Source organism: Pristiophorus japonicus, chromosome 2 (assembly GCF_044704955.1).
Source record: "Pristiophorus japonicus isolate sPriJap1 chromosome 2, sPriJap1.hap1, whole genome shotgun sequence".
In the NCBI taxonomy this organism is placed as follows: Eukaryota; Metazoa; Chordata; class Chondrichthyes; family Pristiophoridae; genus Pristiophorus; species Pristiophorus japonicus.
In genome coordinates, this window is record NC_091978.1 from 225,642,213 (window position 1) to 225,660,234 (window position 18,022).

Here is an 18,022-nt window from a genome sequence, read left to right on the forward strand (position 1 = left end):
AGTCAAAATAATCCATCACTATTTACATTATTGTAACGCTTTATAATTGTGAAAAGGTTTATTGGGTCACCTTTTAGCCTTCTTAGCTCAAGAAAAAAACTCTAATTGCTAGGGATCAAATCCATGAAATTATTAAATGGTAACTATTCAGAAATTAGGAGATGGGGCTCAGGTACTTTATTGATTATCTGAACATACGTTTCCCTGCTCATAAATAGAAGGCAACATTAAAAATGAAAGTCTACTTCTGGACAGACAGATCATCCTGGTAAACATCTTAAGCATGCTGCATCATCATCATCATCATGATGTTGTTGCTATATTAGACATGGGTTATTCATGCAGGAAACAAACCACACAACCAACTGCCGACACACACCATTTTTATTGTCTGCAGCAGTAAGTGGTTTACAAGCTCCATTGTCATGATTTCTGTTTGAAAACAAATCTCATCAAAACACTTGATTGTGAAAAGTACAGCAAACTTATTTTATTTATTTCACATACTGTACTAGTGGCTGATTTGTGAGAAGCCATGCAGTGTGTTTCACATCACTGGACAATGATTCAGAATGGCTTTGGGAAATGTATTGAATAAGTACAGCTGTGACCATAGCCAAGTCGTGATTGAACTCTGAAAAGTCATCACCCTCTGAATACAAAAAATTGGGTTACAATTGAGAATGAGCAATTATTTATTACAAAAACATATCGCCAGATGCAGCTACAAAGCTTAAAAAAAACGAAAACCCAGATCTAACAGGCTGAGAAATGAACACTCTCAACACGCCTTCTACAACAGTGTCTTCTCTTCAGGAAGTTAGTATTATGTACAGTGGTTTACACATAGCCCAGTACACTGAGAAATCAGAATATGAAAAATTACTATTTTAAAAGGAAAGCAAAAAAAGTAAGCATTAAAAAGGCCATAGGTTTTACCTAACTGCGCCAATGTGTTAGCAAACCCACATAAATAGAGCTCCGTGGGTGGAGCTGTGCACATCAGCACTGTAAACTGCATTTCCAATACTACGATTAACATCACATTACGCACGGAGGGACGGGAACACTCTGAAAACAGGTGAGCTTTGATTATGTAGAGTACTTATTTTGATTTCCTTCATACACGGAGAACACTTCTGAGAAACAATGTTCTACTTTTTCCACAGGCCTTGGTCATCTACAGAAGCATTTTCAATAGAGTCCGACCTCGGTATAAATATTGGGGCCACTGAAGTACTCTGGCCTTTCTGCAATGTTCACCCATGCTGCATGGTCTTCAGTGGTCATTAATGTCTACAGAAGGGTGACTATCCACCTACTGAGGGTCATGTCAAACATGTAATTGTCAAACTTAGGACAAAAATGTATACATATAAGTTTCTCAAGTTTATAAACATCCTTTTGAAAAGTGAATTGTTGTTCGTTTGGACTGTACTTAATGAGGCGGAAACTGATCATAACCCAACGTTATCATAACCCAACGTTAATTTGAAAGAATCGGTCAATCGCCAATGTATGATTCTGAATTTTTTCTCCAAATTGCAGCTTTCTCTGTTCCAGGTGGTCCTAAGTCCTTCATCGTTAATAAAAAAAAACCTCAGAAGATTGCAATCACTTTTTGTGACTATAGGTTGTTTTTTTTCTCTCCAAAAGTTACTTTCTTACAAAATTAGATTTTTTTTTTTCCTACGCAATAGAGTAGAACCATAAACGGTTAGTGTATGTACAGAAACTTACACTTAAATTATAAATAGTAGTAATTCTCTGATGGTATTGGCAAGGCTACAAAATGTTTTGTTTTTTGTTTTTAAAATAAGTTGTAAGCAGAGACTTTTTGTTGTACTGTCCTCCCTGGTAGGATTTTTAAAAAACATCTCCAGCATCACTTTTGAAAGTTGCATGTGTTTCTCTTCATGGAAATTTTCAACTTTTGTGCTGTTGCAGACTTGCCTGTAATAAATTTCCACAAGGTGTGTCTTCTGCCCAAACAATGCTAGCCATTGTTTCCTTAAAATACAGGTTTTGATAGCAATTTAAATATGCTGTCTTCTACATCCAGAACCCCTCCTCGTTCTTGTTCGCTGAGTGATTTACTATTAAAACCTGAAAGTCCTTACATTTTCTTTTTAAAGCGAAGAGGTAAATTTTGGCTGTGAGGTGCCAGGCTCTGGGTGGCTGACAGATGAGTGAGCCGTCCTTTGTGATACAAAGTCAGCAGGTAGGCTTTCCAATAAACACTTGAGCTGCTCCTCGCCCAGCTTGATCTTGTCATCCAGCTCTCGCTGCTCCATCAGCAGAGCTGCCTTCATCTTCACAAAGTGCTGGTAGTCTTGGAGTTGCTCCTCTGTCAAATAGTTCTCCAGGATATCCAGGACCACACGTGCCCTGCGATCCAGGTTCTCCTTCAGTTCCTTTGCGTCCTCATGCTGACTGGTCAGAAGTCTACGCTTCTCATTCAAGAGATTCTGAAACATCAGACGCACAACTTTAGTGTCAACTCCAAGTGAGATTTTTTGAGAAGGATTTAGAAAGCTAGAAGACCCAACAAGCCCACCTTTTTTCCTCGCTTGTCCAATTTTCTACCCTCCCCTTTCCTGACTGGGATACAGATCCTTGGACACAACTTGGCCTCCAATAGTTTATGATTGTGGCCATTGTTTTGGTGCAAGTGACTATGGAAGGGCACCACAGTCAATCCCAATATTATGCTTAACTGACAGCCACACACTTCCAATAGGGGTCATTGGATGGTGATATGGAACAGCAAGCCTGACTATCTTTCTCCTCTCTAACCTAGAGGTGTTGAGGCTAGCTCTATTATACATACCACTGCCCCAGCTGAGATCAGCAAGCTCGGCAATTTAACGGGACTTTTCTGGTCTGTATGTCTCAGTTACTCTTCTCACTTTATTCTTCAATCCTTTTATTCTCCCAAAGATTGCCTCTTAAACCTACTGATGTTAACAATACTTTAGCTCATTTCCATTTGAACAACCCCTTTCTGGTTCATTCAGTCAAATGGTGCTGTAAAGACCAGTCCCAAAGTGGTGTGATTGCTTGTTTCTCACACACTAATTCATCATATGTGTATGTGCATCAGGGGTTGCCCATTCCAAGCTGCACTGTTAGCTAACATTTCCCAATAAACAGAAAAACTGACTGGCCCACCGTTTCATCTTGAGAGAATGCTCCCCTTTTTTTGTCACATATGCAGAAGCTTCAGGGGCTGAAATTGCCCCCCGACAAAAAAGTGGCGCACTCACCATTTTTTAAAAGTTTTTTCTCTGTCCCAATCCATGGGGTGGAGACTCGAGCGACATTCAGTTCTTTGTTTATTTCTTTTCCTCGGGGTGGTGCTCCAGTCGGTTGCGGGGCGGAAGTGCACCTTGCATCGGAGCAACCATCGCTTATAGTCATCAGCGCTGCACTAACACGCCACAACGTCCCTCCCCTTCAGTTAAAGGGGAGGGCCGCTGCGAGCTCTGCAGCCGCGTCAGTAGCAAACACTGGGCCACCAGGGAGGGTTTCAGCCAGGCCAGCCCTAAGAGGGGGTACCGGGCTGCTTGTTGGTGGCCCAACCAAACCCGTGGCCCCCATTGTCGGACCGACCTCGTCGGCACACACAGCTCCCTGCAGGGGAAACCGGTCAGTGGCACCGACCGCTGGCCGCTCCACTCCTGAGGGGAAATTCTCCACACGGGGCAGAAAGGGGGTCGCTGCCTGTCGGAAGGGGGTCGGAGCCAAATGAGACAATCTCAGCTGGGCTCAGCAAGGGAAACAGGAGAAAATAAAGTTAGTCGGGGTTCCTACAGTACGCCAAATGATAGTGACCCATGCTGAGAACAGGATGGTATTTGGCATTGTTACATTCCCCCCATGGTTCAATAGGATGCTTACACTTATGATTTAGGCTCACCCATGAAGACTACATCAGTAATGCAGGGCTGCCTGTACCTTTGATACTGTACCCCAGTATGGGTCAAGAATCAACGGTAGTATCATCTGGTCTGCATTTCCTACTAGCCCACAGGGGAAGCATATTTTCTCTTTTATTACTGACTACCACAGTAATTTTATCACTACCCTGAGGCAGAAATATCTAACATTTTAATTCTCATGCACTTTACAGGTTTTAAATGATAGGATCTAAAATTTTCTCTCTGTCGGAAGTCTATGGGGATAATCTTAATCGATCCAAAAGACAGCACGAGTTAAAAACAGATTACGTACATGCTCCTCAGTGTTTGCATTTTCATCGAGGGTCTTCAACACATTTTCCACGCGAGCCAAACGCCCAGAGAGCGAAAGCAGCAAGTTTACGACCTTATCCAAATCTCCAATGAACATCTTGTACTTTTCAAACTCGTTGGACTTGCACAGGCCTTTAATCATGATTTCTACTTCCTCGCCCAGAGCACTGTTCAGTTTAATGTCAGTTGCTAGGCTCCCCTTGGCTTCACGCAGGGTCTGAAGTTTACTTGTTATGCTTTCAATTAGCTCAGACTACAATAAAAAAAGAAAAAAAAAATCAGAATTAAATTAGTGAAAAAAATAGAAACCACAATCGATCCTTTGGAAGCCATTTGTTAAATGTTCAAAAAACGTAACTAATTCTGAGCACTCTACTCATTCGCTGCATACTCTGGTTTACTGTTGACTAGAGCCACGCTGCACCCTTTACATTACAATGTTATTAGTGGCTGCCCTACCTCAACAGTACTGCAAAGTAAATGAGATGCTTTCAGTGGTACAACGAATCCCCAAACATAGTTTTCCCCAATTCCTCTGACAGCAAGCAATCGACCACCATTTGTTTTGGCCAAAAGAAGGCCTCATTGCAGAGTCTGTCTCCACAGACCAGTGATACAGATCTTGCCATCATTGGCCTTGACACGCCTTTTTCATCTTTCAGGAAAATCAGACAGGCAGAAATCAAGTAGCGATTCACATCTTTCAAACAGCTGTTGGTATGTTGCTGCTGGCTCTGTGGAACACCCCTACAATGTAAGTGGACCAGAATCCACAGCACTGAGCTCCAGAATGAATCACTTCTGCTTGACACACTTCTGAGATATAAAGGAGCATCAGATGACTTTCACCGACTGCACCGAAAACCATGCCAAAAGATTTGTAACAGTAAATGATTGGATGTGGCAACGTGGCAGTGGTCTGAAGAAAGCTTCAGGACACAGGTCCTTCAGCCATTGCAAACCACCAGTATGTCTATACGTCACATCCTATCATAATATACAGCAAATTGATGAAAGTGGTCTAAATTCAAGCAAAGAAAAATCTGATTTTATTTTCAAATAGTTCAAGGGTTAGAAAGAAATTCTACAAGGTATTTCAAAGGGAAAATGTGCTAGCTAGCTACAATGCATTCTGACTAATGCACTCTTTTGCAAATTAGAAACTAAGGATAGCCAAATACAATAGTCAATACATGCACAATTTTACCCTTCTCCTGAAGGTTCTGACATTCTTCATAAAGAGCCTACATACTAAGTCTTGCAGGTTATTTGACTGCAGGGAACATTGCAGTGAGGCCTAATGTTTTTACCAGCAAGGAACACTGAAAAGCTATCAAGAATGGTAAACTTGGTTGTTTTTTCCCTCCCTAGCTCAGGGATGCTGAGGCCAATTGTAGCGTCCTCGGACATGACGGAGCTAGATCAGCTAATTCAGCACAAACCAGGAATCAAACCCAACATCACCCTGGTCCTGATGGTTTAGTTTTACACCAGATTGGTGCATTTAGCAACTGAGCCAATGGGAGAAGCAAACCATGCAGGTTTTAGTGATGAAGGTCTGAAATCGCAGTACCTTTTTCTCATTGATGTCTGGTTCTTCCTCATCCTCATCTTCAGCAGCATTTCTCTGCATATCTTTTATTTTATTCATCAGCTCAGCTTTCAGGGCAGATGTGTTATAGTAAGTGGGACAATGAACCGAAGCTGCTCCCCTCTCTCTTTCTTCTTTCCTAAGTACAAGGAAATTTAAAGATTTAGTAACTATTTATAAACACAAAAGTTTTCAAAAGAATAAAAAGCTAGCAGTTTTAATTAGGAATGGTTTAAAGAGGCATTATATTTAACAAACTAAAACAAGAGTTGTGGACGTGTCCTCTCACTGAAAAAACGGTTAAATCTTTAATAAAAACAATTCTCTCCCTCCTCCCCCATTCGCTGATAAAGGCCCTAGCTTATGCCAAAGTATAGGTTCACTGTCACTGGTCACCTTGTCCAAGTACAGGGGTGATGGGTTGAATGGCCGCCTTCTGTGCTGTATGATTTTATGATTCTACAAAATCTGAATGTAGACATTGATCATCAGCTGGTTATTTGACCTTGGGGGTATTCACATCCGAACCCAATACTGTCCTCATTCAATGTCCACACATGAATACCTTCAGTAGGTAACATTGGTCGGTGATCAAGAGCAGGAATCCCTGACTCATTTTGTCATCCTCTCTAACTCGGGCATCAAGGCCAATTAAAGCAACTACAACCTGGCTAAGATCAGTGAACACAACACAAACAACAACAACTTGTATTTATATAGCACCTTTAAAGTAGTGAACCAGGAGATTTAAAAAATTGACACCGAGCCGCATAAGTAGAAATTAGCACAGGTGACCAAAAGCTTGAAGGAGGAAAGAGAGGCGGAGAGGTTTGGGCAGGGAATTCCAGAGCTTGGGGCCGAGGCAACAGAAGGCACGGCCACCAATGGTTGAATGATTATAATCAGGGATGCTCAAGAAGGCAGAATTAAAGGAGCGCAGACATCTTGGGAGATTGTGGGGCTGGAGGAGATTACAGAGATAGGGAGGGGTGAGACCATGGAGGGATTTGAAAATAAGGATGAGAATTTTGAAATCGAGGCGTTGCTTAACCGAAAGCCAATGTAGATCAGCGAGCAATGTGGGTGAGCGGGACTTGGTGCGAGTTAGGACACAAACTGGGAATCAATCCTAGGATCTACCTGGTCTGTATGGGCCAGCAGCAAACTGGATACTTACATTTAATAATTTATATTTTTATATGTTCTTATATTTATAGATTAAGAAACTGGTAATGTTGATGACTCTGCAAAGTATGCGATGCAAGAAACATTTGATGAAAATCAGATATACCTCTTTTGTTAATTTTAATAGTACATACATAGTTATCGGGAGAGTGAGCCAGCTAAGTTCTGCTTTAGTGATAAGGTCTCCTCTTCAGCAGCAGGCTCTTCCTCATCACTTACCAGTACTCGCTTGCTTTGCAACGCCATTGACACCTGATTGGGTTATTCTTCCCATATGAATGACAGCCATCGGCAGATCATGGAGAGCTAACAAACTAAATACAACCGAACAGCCAGGTGGAAATGTTGGAAAGTATGAATTGTTTAAGAAGTGATTCTTAAAATTAGTATAATTTTCACCTTTAAAATCCTGCACTTGGCTCCCTTTCTTACAGATGTAAAATAATCTTAAAATGTGGTGCATTGCAGCTGCTTCTCTCTAAAAACATATTAGTTTACAGATTGTTAACTGACCTGACAATAAAACAAAGCCAGAGTTCTCATCTGCAATGTGAACTCTAACTGAAGCAGAGGAGGTAATGATCAAACCTCATAATATTCTAGCCGGAAAGATTGGTCTTCAAGAAATATGAGAGACATGTAAGCACTGAAGGTAGTGCAGAAAAGGCGGCATAAGGCTAAGCCCTGGTGTTGGGATCTGAGTTATGAGAAACGTAGGCTTATCATCCTGGAAAGGAGGCATCCGAGAGGTGATCTTATTGAGGTATACAAGATTGTTAATAGAAGAACTTAACCCAGAATATTATTTTAAATTAAACTGCAGGAGTAAAAAAAGGGGCCACAGATTCCAACTAGAGACGGGTAGTTTTAGGACGGATATCAGGAAATTCTTCTTCTCACACAGTGATAAATGTGTAGTAGTACAGTAGCAATGACGGCAAAACCCTTGGAATCGTTGAGGAACAATTGGATGATACAATGGGGGATGTTAGGATTTCTCCGGGTGAGAGATTCAGGATGGCCTCCCTCATCCACAATTATCTTGTGATCTCACCATTCACTTTAAGAATGCAGGACAATTGCACCTGGCAGTGTTTAAGAGACACATACTTATGTGGCATTTTGCATGGAATAATTTTATATAATATATATATATATATATATATATATGACACACACTGAAACACAAACATGTATGTGTGTATAAATATATTTATATATATATATATATATATATATATATATATATACGCACATTATATACAGTATTGGGTATGTGGGGCACATGTTGCTTTGACAACTTTCATGAACCTATGGGCAAACCTATTGTAGTGCCTGTTGTGTATATATGTATTTTTAAACAAGTATAGTGTCTCAAGAATAGCAGAATAGCTATGTTCCCCAGAGAAGGTAGTAGTATCAGCTGCTTAGCATCAAGAACATTGCACCATCAAGAAACAGGACAATGCCAATGTTCGTTCCCTGGGTGTTGGGGTGGACAGAGTCGGCATTAATATTCTTTGCTGCCACCAATGGCAGAGGGAAAAATACAACATATGGTTTGTGTATTGCTAAACAGCATTGACAATCACATTGCTAACATTATTTGTGGTTGTCCTAGGTATAAGATCCTTTACAAAGCTCTGCAACTTACTTATCTTCCTCAGATACAGATTTGTTGACCACCTTTTGTAACCTCGGCCTTCTGTGTTGTGCCTCCTGCCTCACTGTGCTGCCCCTGGGGAAAATGCCCTCCATTAGGTCCATGGTTGTCTTCATATTTGAGTCTGGATCTAAAATCTCTGCCAAAGACTTATCTTTGCCAATGATCTCCTTTGCAAGTTCTTCCGACTTGAGGTCCTCAGGAGACTTCTCGTTCACTTCTAACGGCACAAAGGAATGCTTGCGGTCCAGGTTTTCTTGGCTTGTGGCGGCATTTTGCATTTGAACACATGATGTATCCCAGCTCTGGCTTCCGCGATGTGCAGTTTGGGATGTGTGGGCTTCTTCTGGGATTGTAGGAGTGCTTACCGCCGTCCTTTCTAGCTCACAGTTCACTGCAGAAACATTGCAGCTAAGGTGGGCAGAACAGCTGCAGAGCAGGGCTGTTTGGCAATTTTCTTGTGTGTTCGTCATCACCGGCACGTTGACCTTTGCAGTGTCATTTTCTGGAAACCTTTAGATGCAGAGAAGTGGAGTTAAACAATATAATAGTCCACATTCAAACTAGATTATTACAGCAACTGGCAAACATTATTTTTGTGAAAAAGCAGTAAACCAGATTGGAGGCTAAAGAAAAATGTGATCTCTGGTAAGGTGGCAATAATGAGTAAATAATAAACAAAAACAAAATTGCTAAACTACTACAGTATTTACTGTGCTCAATGTTTTACTGTCATTTTAGAGGTCACTCGAGCTTTCTGTTTGTCACTTTTCCAAGGCCTGATATTCTGTGGAGGCTGTGTTGGAAGATATTACATTTAGTTAAATACACTAAATGATGTGCTCTAAAACTATTAAAAACAATACATGTAGAAATAAAATGGTAAATCATTTAAAAACTGCATTTATATATCACCTTATCACATCTCTCTTTCTTTTCTCAGAAATATCTCAAAGCACTTTACATATAATTAACTACTTTGGGGTGTGGTGACTATTGTTATGTCGGAAAATTAATTTTAATTGAATACTGAAGAAGTTCCTTAGTGCTATTAAAGGTTCTGTAATAATACTCAACTCTGAATGGCTTCTTGTCAATCTCAGGGTCTGTCGGACTGTTTTGGAGCAGTATAATGTATTGTGTTTTTACTTAAACGATTTCCCCATTACTTTCCTTATGCTGCCTCCAGTCTACACATCTGCACTCAGAGATCACAGGGCTGATGGGGTCAAACACCATGTTACTATGTAATTAGCCAGCCGGGAGACAGTAATGAGGAGAGATTTTCTTCCTCCCTATCCAGAGGTTTAATAACATTGGATTTTATTAGCTTAAATCTTGGACATTGCTGCTGCACAGAGTGGTTCCTTGGACAATCCCTGTTGTGAAAATTCATCACACTTGCCACCATACTGGTTACTGAGATTTTTTTTTTGACTAAAATTCATTTTCAAATTACAAAAAAATCAGTGGCAGCAGTTTAATCAATGTAAATACATCACTGACCGCACACGATTGTGTATTCAAACCTGGTTTTAAAAAAAACTCCGTAACTATAGCGACAAGAAACTCTTATGTTACTTCCGCCGCCTTAATTGAAGTTTTACTGAAAAAAAAATGCTTTTTTGTTCTCGGATCTTATTTGCAATTAAAAGAAAAAACATTCTTCTTCTATTTAGGGCACTTGTATTGTTGTGTTTGATGACAAGTAATATATATAACACCATAATGAACCAGTTAAATATAAAACTTTTACGCAACATTCAATAAACAAGATGTAAAGTATGCTGTAGCACAAAGACTATTCCATTTGAAGATTTGCTGGTTTGTATTTATAATGACAGCTGATTGAAGAATGTGTGAGATGTTCTCAACAACTGGACAAATAGATCAACAAACACCAGATTATCTTTTAGAATAACGGAGAGGCCTATAACCCATTAAAGGAAGCACTTCATAGAAAGAATTCTCCATATTATTATACACTTACCATGACAAGCTTTGTATGGAAGTTAATAGACAAAATAAACAGCATTAAGCAAGATATATGGAAGAGATTTTAATATGGGCTTCTTCTTGCCATCTTTCTTTCAATCATTTATTCTATACTTTATTATGGTTTTAGGCCTGATAAGCATGAAATGTATAAAAGTATACTTAATTTAAAAGTCAGAACTAATTTCTTTTAACAGAAATACTGCCCTGCCACACACTTCTTCAAGGCAGTATGTTCTGCATTCTTATAACTGACCAGATTTAATTTATTGACAGAGGACAAGATTTCCTTTTATGGTATTTAAAATTAATTTCTCCTCTTTTTAATGGACCTTCTAGTGCCACTCATCATAGAATTTACAGCACAGAAACAAGCCATTTGGCCCAACTGGTCTATGCCAGGATTTATGCTCCACACGAGCCTGCTCCCATTCTACTTCATCTCACCCCATCAGTGCCAATACAGAGAATGGCACCAAACAACCTGCGCCCAGTCCTTGCCCCAAAGCTGCTCTCAAAAGTCTGATGGCAAATGTAAAAAAAGGAGTTGTGGGCAATTGTGTCTCTGATTTTTAATCCCTCCCTCTGGAGAAATGCTCATCTATCGTAGCACAACTGAAATCCCGAACTGAGTATGGAAGAGGATTGTATGCAGAAACCTATTTCCCATCATTCTCTAGAACAGTGTGTCAAGTTCTCCAATGGGTTGCACTAACTACACTAATTATTTTCATTCATTTTTTTTCTTATCAGTGTTTCCTGGATGAATTTACTAAGCCATGCAGAGGAAGCCCTTATTTCCAATTGTGAAAAACACAATTGATTACAATTCCTATTTTGACCACCAAGTGGCGCTAAATCTCCACTTTGTCAGCACAGATGTTTGTGTTTCTTTGATCGCAGCCGACCAGCAGCAAAGTCATTCCATTCTGAATACGTAAGGCTTCTTTAGGGCTGTGGCACAGATTTGTAGGACCAATTATTATAGGGAATACTTCCATATTTGGGGTTTCAAATACAATTTTATGTGTTCAGTTCCATCAAAAGATGTATGACCTAATGTTGAGTTCAGCTCATTTGGCTGAAGGAACTGAAATTATTTTTTAGGGCAAGACATCTTGGAAATCTGTATCTCAGATTCTGAACTCAAATTTCATTAGCTCGCAAGTGTGGATTTTCTTTTTTCACCTCCCAATTTGTTCTCTTTCCTCGAAGGCGCTGTCTCTTATTGGGGTATGGTTGCACAAACAACAATAATGCACTTCATGGGTGAGCATAGACAGTGAATGACAGCAGGATCCTGACCTCACCACTTGGATAAATAGTGATGAAGCACCATAACCAGATATAAATATCTGACTCTGTATAACCGGGTATAAATGTCTGACTCTGTATAACTGGGTATAAATGTCTGACTCTGTATAACTGGGTATAAATGTCTGACTCTGTACAACTGGGTATAAATATCTGACTCTGTATAACTGGGTATAAATGTCTGACTCTGTATAACTGTGTATAAATGCATACTCGGTTTCACTAGGTACAAGCTAATGATATACAAGTGCAGGTAGTGCAACTAGGAATAAAATGTCCCTGTTACCTCCACCCTATTCCCAACAAACTCTTGAGCAACCAAGTTCCCTTCCTAGCCCCCATGCTACTTAACATTGTAAATGATTCCCTGTCCTCAGCTATTGTTCCCCCTCTCTCTCAACATCACGATGATCTCCTCTCTCTCCAAAAAAGCATGTCCTCAGCCCCTCTGTCATTGCCAACAGCCGCCCCATCCTCAACTTCCCGTTTCTCTCCACTTCCTTGAACGTGTTGTCACCTCCCAGGCTCAGGCATATCTCTCCCACAACTCCCTTTTTCAATCCCTATGGTCAGTTTTCTGCCCCTCCCACTAAAATAGCCCTAAGCAAAGTCATGACCTTCTCTGTGACTGTGACCAGAGTGTATTAGCTCTCCTCATCCTCTATATACTCTTCGACATGGTTGATCACACTGTTATCTTCCAATGCCTCACTGGCTGCCCTTGCTTGGTTCCACTTTTACCTATCCAATTGTAGCCAGACTGTCTCCAGCAATCGCTTGCCTTCCCACCTCCACACACTCATCCTGGCAGCACTCAAGGATCGATCTCGAGACTTTCCTCTTCATTTACATGGGAACATCTTCCACATGTATAGAGCACTCATTTAATGCAGTTTTGAGCAAGTGCTGCAATTTGGAGATGCTGTCTTTTTGATGAGACATTAATCCAAGGCTCCAATTTGCCTGTTCAGGTGGATATAAACGATCCCACTGCACTTTTCAAAGAAGAACAGGGCAGTTCTCCTGGTGACCTGGGCAATATTTATCCCTCAACCAACACCACAAAATAGATTAACTGGTAATTTATTTAATTACTTTCTGTGGGACCTTGCTGTATGTAGATTGGCTGCCACATTTCTGTACTTAACAACAGTGACTACATTTCAAAAGTCATTCATTTGCTGTGAAGAACTTTTGGACATCCTCAGAATGTGAAAGGGACTGCATAAATGCAAGTTATTTTCTTTCTTCGATATACTGAAGACACCCGGCGCTATCGCTCCACTGCTGTACAATCAGACTTCTTATCCAACATCCAGTCTTGGATGAGCTCTAACTTCCTCCAGCTAAACAGTGGGAAGACTGAAATTGTTTTCAGCTCCTACCGTACACTCTGTTCCCTCACCAATGACTCCAACCCTCTCCCCAGCCACTGTCTCAGATTAAATCAGACTGTCTGCAACTTCAGCGTCCTGTTTGACCTAAGCTGAGCTTCTAACCCCATATCATCTCTATCACAAAGATTGCTTATTTCAAGCTCCATAACATTGTCTGCTTTCATCCATACCTAACCCATCTGTTACAGAAACCCTCATGTAGATCTGCTCTGGTCACCTCCGGGCCCGATTATCTCAATGTTCTCCTGGTCGGCTTCCAATCCTCCACTCTCTGTAAATTGCAGTTTATCCAAAGCTGTGCTGCCTGTATCCTATACGTTCTCAGCCTTGGCTCAGTAGTAGCACTCTCCCCTCCAAATCAAAGGTTGTGGGTTCCCACTCCAGAGATTTGAGCATAAAATCTAGTGCTGCACTGTCGGCGGTGCCATCTTTCAGATGAAACATTAAATCAAGGTCCCATCTGCTCTCTCAGGTGGACATAAAAGATCCTATGGCACTATTTTGAAGAAGAGCGGGGGGGTGTTCCATGGTGTCCGGACTATAATCTTTATCACAAAAACAGATGATTTATCACATTGCTGTTTGTGGGACCTCACGGTGCACAAATTGATTGCCTTGTTTCTACAACAGTGACTATACTTCAAAAGTACATCATTGGCTGTAGAGCGCTTTTGGATGTCATGAGGGCAGTAAAGGTGCTATAAAATGTAAGTACTTTCTTTTTCTTTCTATCCTTAACCAAGTCCCACTCGCCCATAATCCCTGTCCTTAATGACCTATGTTGGCTCCCATCCTCAAGTTAAAATTGTCATCCTTGTGTTTAAATCCCTTCATAACCTCACCTCTCCCAAGCTCTGCAAACTCCTCCATCACTACAACCTTCCTCCCACCACCCCTCAAAATCTCAATTTCTTTAATGACAGTGCATCTCCTTACCCTTCTCAAGAGCAAACCTAAGAGGCTAAAGTCCATTTTTAGAAAAAGATTGCACACCATTTTGGAGCCATTGTAAACCTGGGATATTAAATGGGAACGTATGTTTTTGAGATTTTTTAGTCAACTGATTTTAAAGTAATTAAAATGCGGGCATTTGAAGAGTGATTTGGAAGCTCAAATGACTGATCAGCTTAAACTGAAAGACGAAGAATTAGTGCTCCTGGCCATTTAAGCTCAACTGCTTTCCCTGATTGTGGGAGAGGTCTACCCTCCTGACTGGCTTCCCCTCCGGTTTGGAGGAGGATGTAGTAACAAGCAGACAGCAATGGAATAGTTAAATAGCAGAAAACCTGAGAGAGAAAACAGGCCTCAGTAATTTCTACGGTTTTTGTATAAGTCCTCTTGCAGTCTATTCCCAAAAGACTTTGAATTCCAGTCCTCCGCAGTTTAATTTCTACACTCAAAAATTTATTTTCGTTCGTAAATTCTGGATAATTTCTTTCATCAAACTTCTTTGGCATTGTGTGTGTATATTTTTCTATTTAATTCTTTATGTATATGTTCCTAAATGTAGGTTGTTTTAACTTGTAATGAAATAGCAATATGGCTACCGTGGCTAGTACCAGCTGAAACATATTTGCTCAGTGCACTGTACATGGCAGCAATGTGATTTCCTTCTTGCTGGCTGCACAGACCTTTCCCAACCATTGGACAAAGTTCAGAGCTAGGAATACAGCTGCAATTTGCATCTTTCTCATAGAAAGGCAGCTCCATACCCACAACCCATAATTGTAGCACTGTGACCACGTTATGCTCTTTCCAACCAACATGACATAAAATACTTCAGGGTTAAATATAAATTGTGTGTTATTAAGAGGCTACTTGATAGGGAAACAGTGCTTCATTAAAATACTTCAGACCCAGATCAGTTTTTTTTTTTAAAGGCATTGATCTGCATGATGTAAACCAGTGAATCTTATCCCCAGTGTATTGTAGTTTAGCAAACAGTTACCTGGCTACAGCTTCCTCGTCATTCCTGTTAAATAATCCTTCTGTTCTTTGATCCTTAAAACCACTTGGAGAAGGTAGCGATGGAAACGAATGGTCTCTAATCCTGGGAACACTTTTGGGATCCTGTGGAGGTGGCTGGAATCTACTGATAAGGGCCAGCGGATCCAGATCTTGAATAAACACATCATCTTCCTCTGCAAAAGACGGTGATGACTGGAGGTGCGACTGTGACTGGGAAGCGGACAAATGCACGCTGGTTTGAGGAGAAGGGGGGCGAGAGGGTGACATCTCAGGCTCCCAAGTGATACTACTTGCTACAATATGATTCTGTTCCCTTTCGGGTTGATTGAGATTTAACCCAGCAAGGTGAGGAAACGGGCTCCTTTTTGCTGAGTCATCGTTAATTGAATTGACCCATTTCAGTTTAGGAGCTGGAGGCCTCTGTGGTGGTATTGCCTTCTTTTTCAATGCTGCTTCAGCGCCAATTTCTTCTGGAATGTAGTTTACAAATGACTCTGGTCCTGCTGATGTAAGTTTGCTGTTCTTATTTTCTTGAGCACTTGGAATGGATTTGCCAAATTGCTCTGAAGTTGGTTTGCCATGTGCTGGGTTCTCAGAGTTACAGCGATAGTTGTGTTCGCCAATGCTGGTCAGCTGACCAATGCTGGAAGTGCTGTTGGGCCTGTAGCCTTCAAGTGGTTTGTGTTTCTCATTTCGAATTGAGAATTTGTTCACTGCAAGGGGATTCGGCTCATTCACATAACTGGTTGGAAGATGTGTTCCTGTAGGCTTGTTTCTGCAGTCTTTTCCTTCATTGTGAAAAGACCTTTAAATGCAAAAGTAATTTAGTTAAGTTTCACTGATTCTGCAAGACCAGATTTTATTGCAATTTGTGTAAGTCATTTGTTTCTTCCACCCACCCCGCCCCTTCCATTCCAGTTTCCTCCTCTCCTTGACCCTGTGCCAGGGTACAATACCACAAGCTCTTGTAGCCCTTTGCTACCTTGATCAAACAGCATTCTTCATGTGCGAGACCAGACTGTGAGTGCTAGCAGGCTATTCCACCATGGCGGGCATCACAGCCAAACCCGATACTGTACACACCAAGACGCCAATTAGAATGTGCCTGTTGCCACTCTGGCTGAGATTAACATGGACTAGACCATAGCACTATAGAACTTTACAGAACAGGAGGAAGCCATTTGATCCATCACATCTGTGTTGGCTCTTTGCTAGAGGAATCAAAAACTGATCTCTTGCCCTGCTCTACATCCGGGACCCTGTATCTTCCTCGGCTTCAAATATTTATCTACTCTGCCCTTTCTACCTCAATTATTCTTTGCGGCAAAGCATTCCATGCTTCAACAACCCTCTGCATAAAGAAATTTCTCCTAAACTCTCTCCTCACTCTCTTAATGATAATTTAAAATTAATGATCGACTCACTGACTCCCCAATCAGAAAGAAAGGCTTGCATTTATATCGTGCCTTTCACGACCACAAGACGTCCCAAAAGCGCTTTACAACCAATGAAGTACGTTTTAAAGTGTAGTCACTGTTGTAATGTAGCAAATGCAGAAGCTATTTGTGCACAGCAAGATCCCACAAACCGTAATATGATAATACCAGATAATCCGTTTTAGTGATGTTGATTGAGGGATAAATATTGGCCGGGAGACTGGGGATAACTCCCCTGCTCTTCTTCGAAATAGTGCCATAGGATCTTTTACATCCACCCAAGGGTGCAGATGGGGCCTTGGTTTAACGTCTCGTCTGAAAGACAGCACCTACGACAGTGCAGCACTCTGTCAGTCCTGCACTGGAGTGTCAGCCTAGATTTTTGTGCTCAAGTCTCCGGACTGGGACTTGAACCCACAACCATCTGACTTAGAGGCAAGGGTGCTACCAACTGAGCTACTGCTGACACCAAAGTCTTTCCCTCTTCACCAAAACAAAATTCTTCATAATTTTAAATCTCCTCTTAACCTCTGCTCCAGTGGAAATAGTCTCAAGTGTCTTATCATAACAGTAGTTTCTCATCCCTGGCATCATCTTGGTGAATCTATGCTGTACGCTCTCTATAACTTTAATGTCCTTTCTATAATGAGTCGTCCAACACTGCACATAATATAGAATTATTGCAACCTCTTTGCTCATGCACGCCAGACCTCAATTTTAAAATACAGAATAACATTGGCCCTCTTTATGGCTTTATCTATCTGTACCCTCACTTTCAAGAAATGATGTATTTGCACCCTTAAGTCTTTATGTTCCGCCACACCCTTCAGGACCGTTCTATTTTGTGTATACTTCCATTACTCACTTTTCGTCCCAAAAATCTATTACCTCAATCTTATCCACATTAAACTGTATTTGCAGTCTGCGCACTTTTGTTTATGTCCTTGTGAGTTTTTTTTATAAACAGTCCTTCTCACTGAAAGGTCATTAACCTGAAACTTTAACTCTGTGGAATCTTGGCCTTTATTGCAAAGGGGATGGAGTATAAAAGCAGGGAAGTCTTGCGACAGTTATACAGGTTATTGGTGAGGCCACACCTGGAATACTGCATGCAGTTTTGGGTTCCATATTTAAGAAAGGATATACTTGCTTTGGAGGCAGTTCCGAGAAGGTTCACTAGATTGATTCCGAGGATGAGGGGGTTGACTTATGAGGAAAGG

The 18,022-nt window shown here is 41.0% G+C and overlaps 1 protein-coding gene across 5 annotated transcripts in view; it reads right to left on the reverse strand.

The window, feature by feature from the left end:
* Positions 1–382: 382 nt before the first annotated feature.
* Positions 383–18,022, reverse strand: part of shroom3 (shroom family member 3) — a 245,988-nt gene continuing 228,348 nt past the window's right edge. For all 5 annotated transcript variants that reach the window (XM_070871030.1, XM_070871034.1, XM_070871029.1 and 2 more), the window contains 5 exons: positions 15,347–16,171; positions 8,684–9,205; positions 5,827–5,983; positions 4,234–4,506; positions 383–2,468 (listed from right to left, as the gene is read on the reverse strand). In XM_070871030.1, coding sequence (XP_070727131.1) covers positions 2,130–2,468; positions 4,234–4,506; positions 5,827–5,983; positions 8,684–9,205; positions 15,347–16,171 — 2,116 coding nt within the window. In that variant the 3' untranslated portion in view covers positions 383–2,129. The remainder of the gene's footprint in view (positions 2,469–4,233; positions 4,507–5,826; positions 5,984–8,683; positions 9,206–15,346; positions 16,172–18,022) is intronic.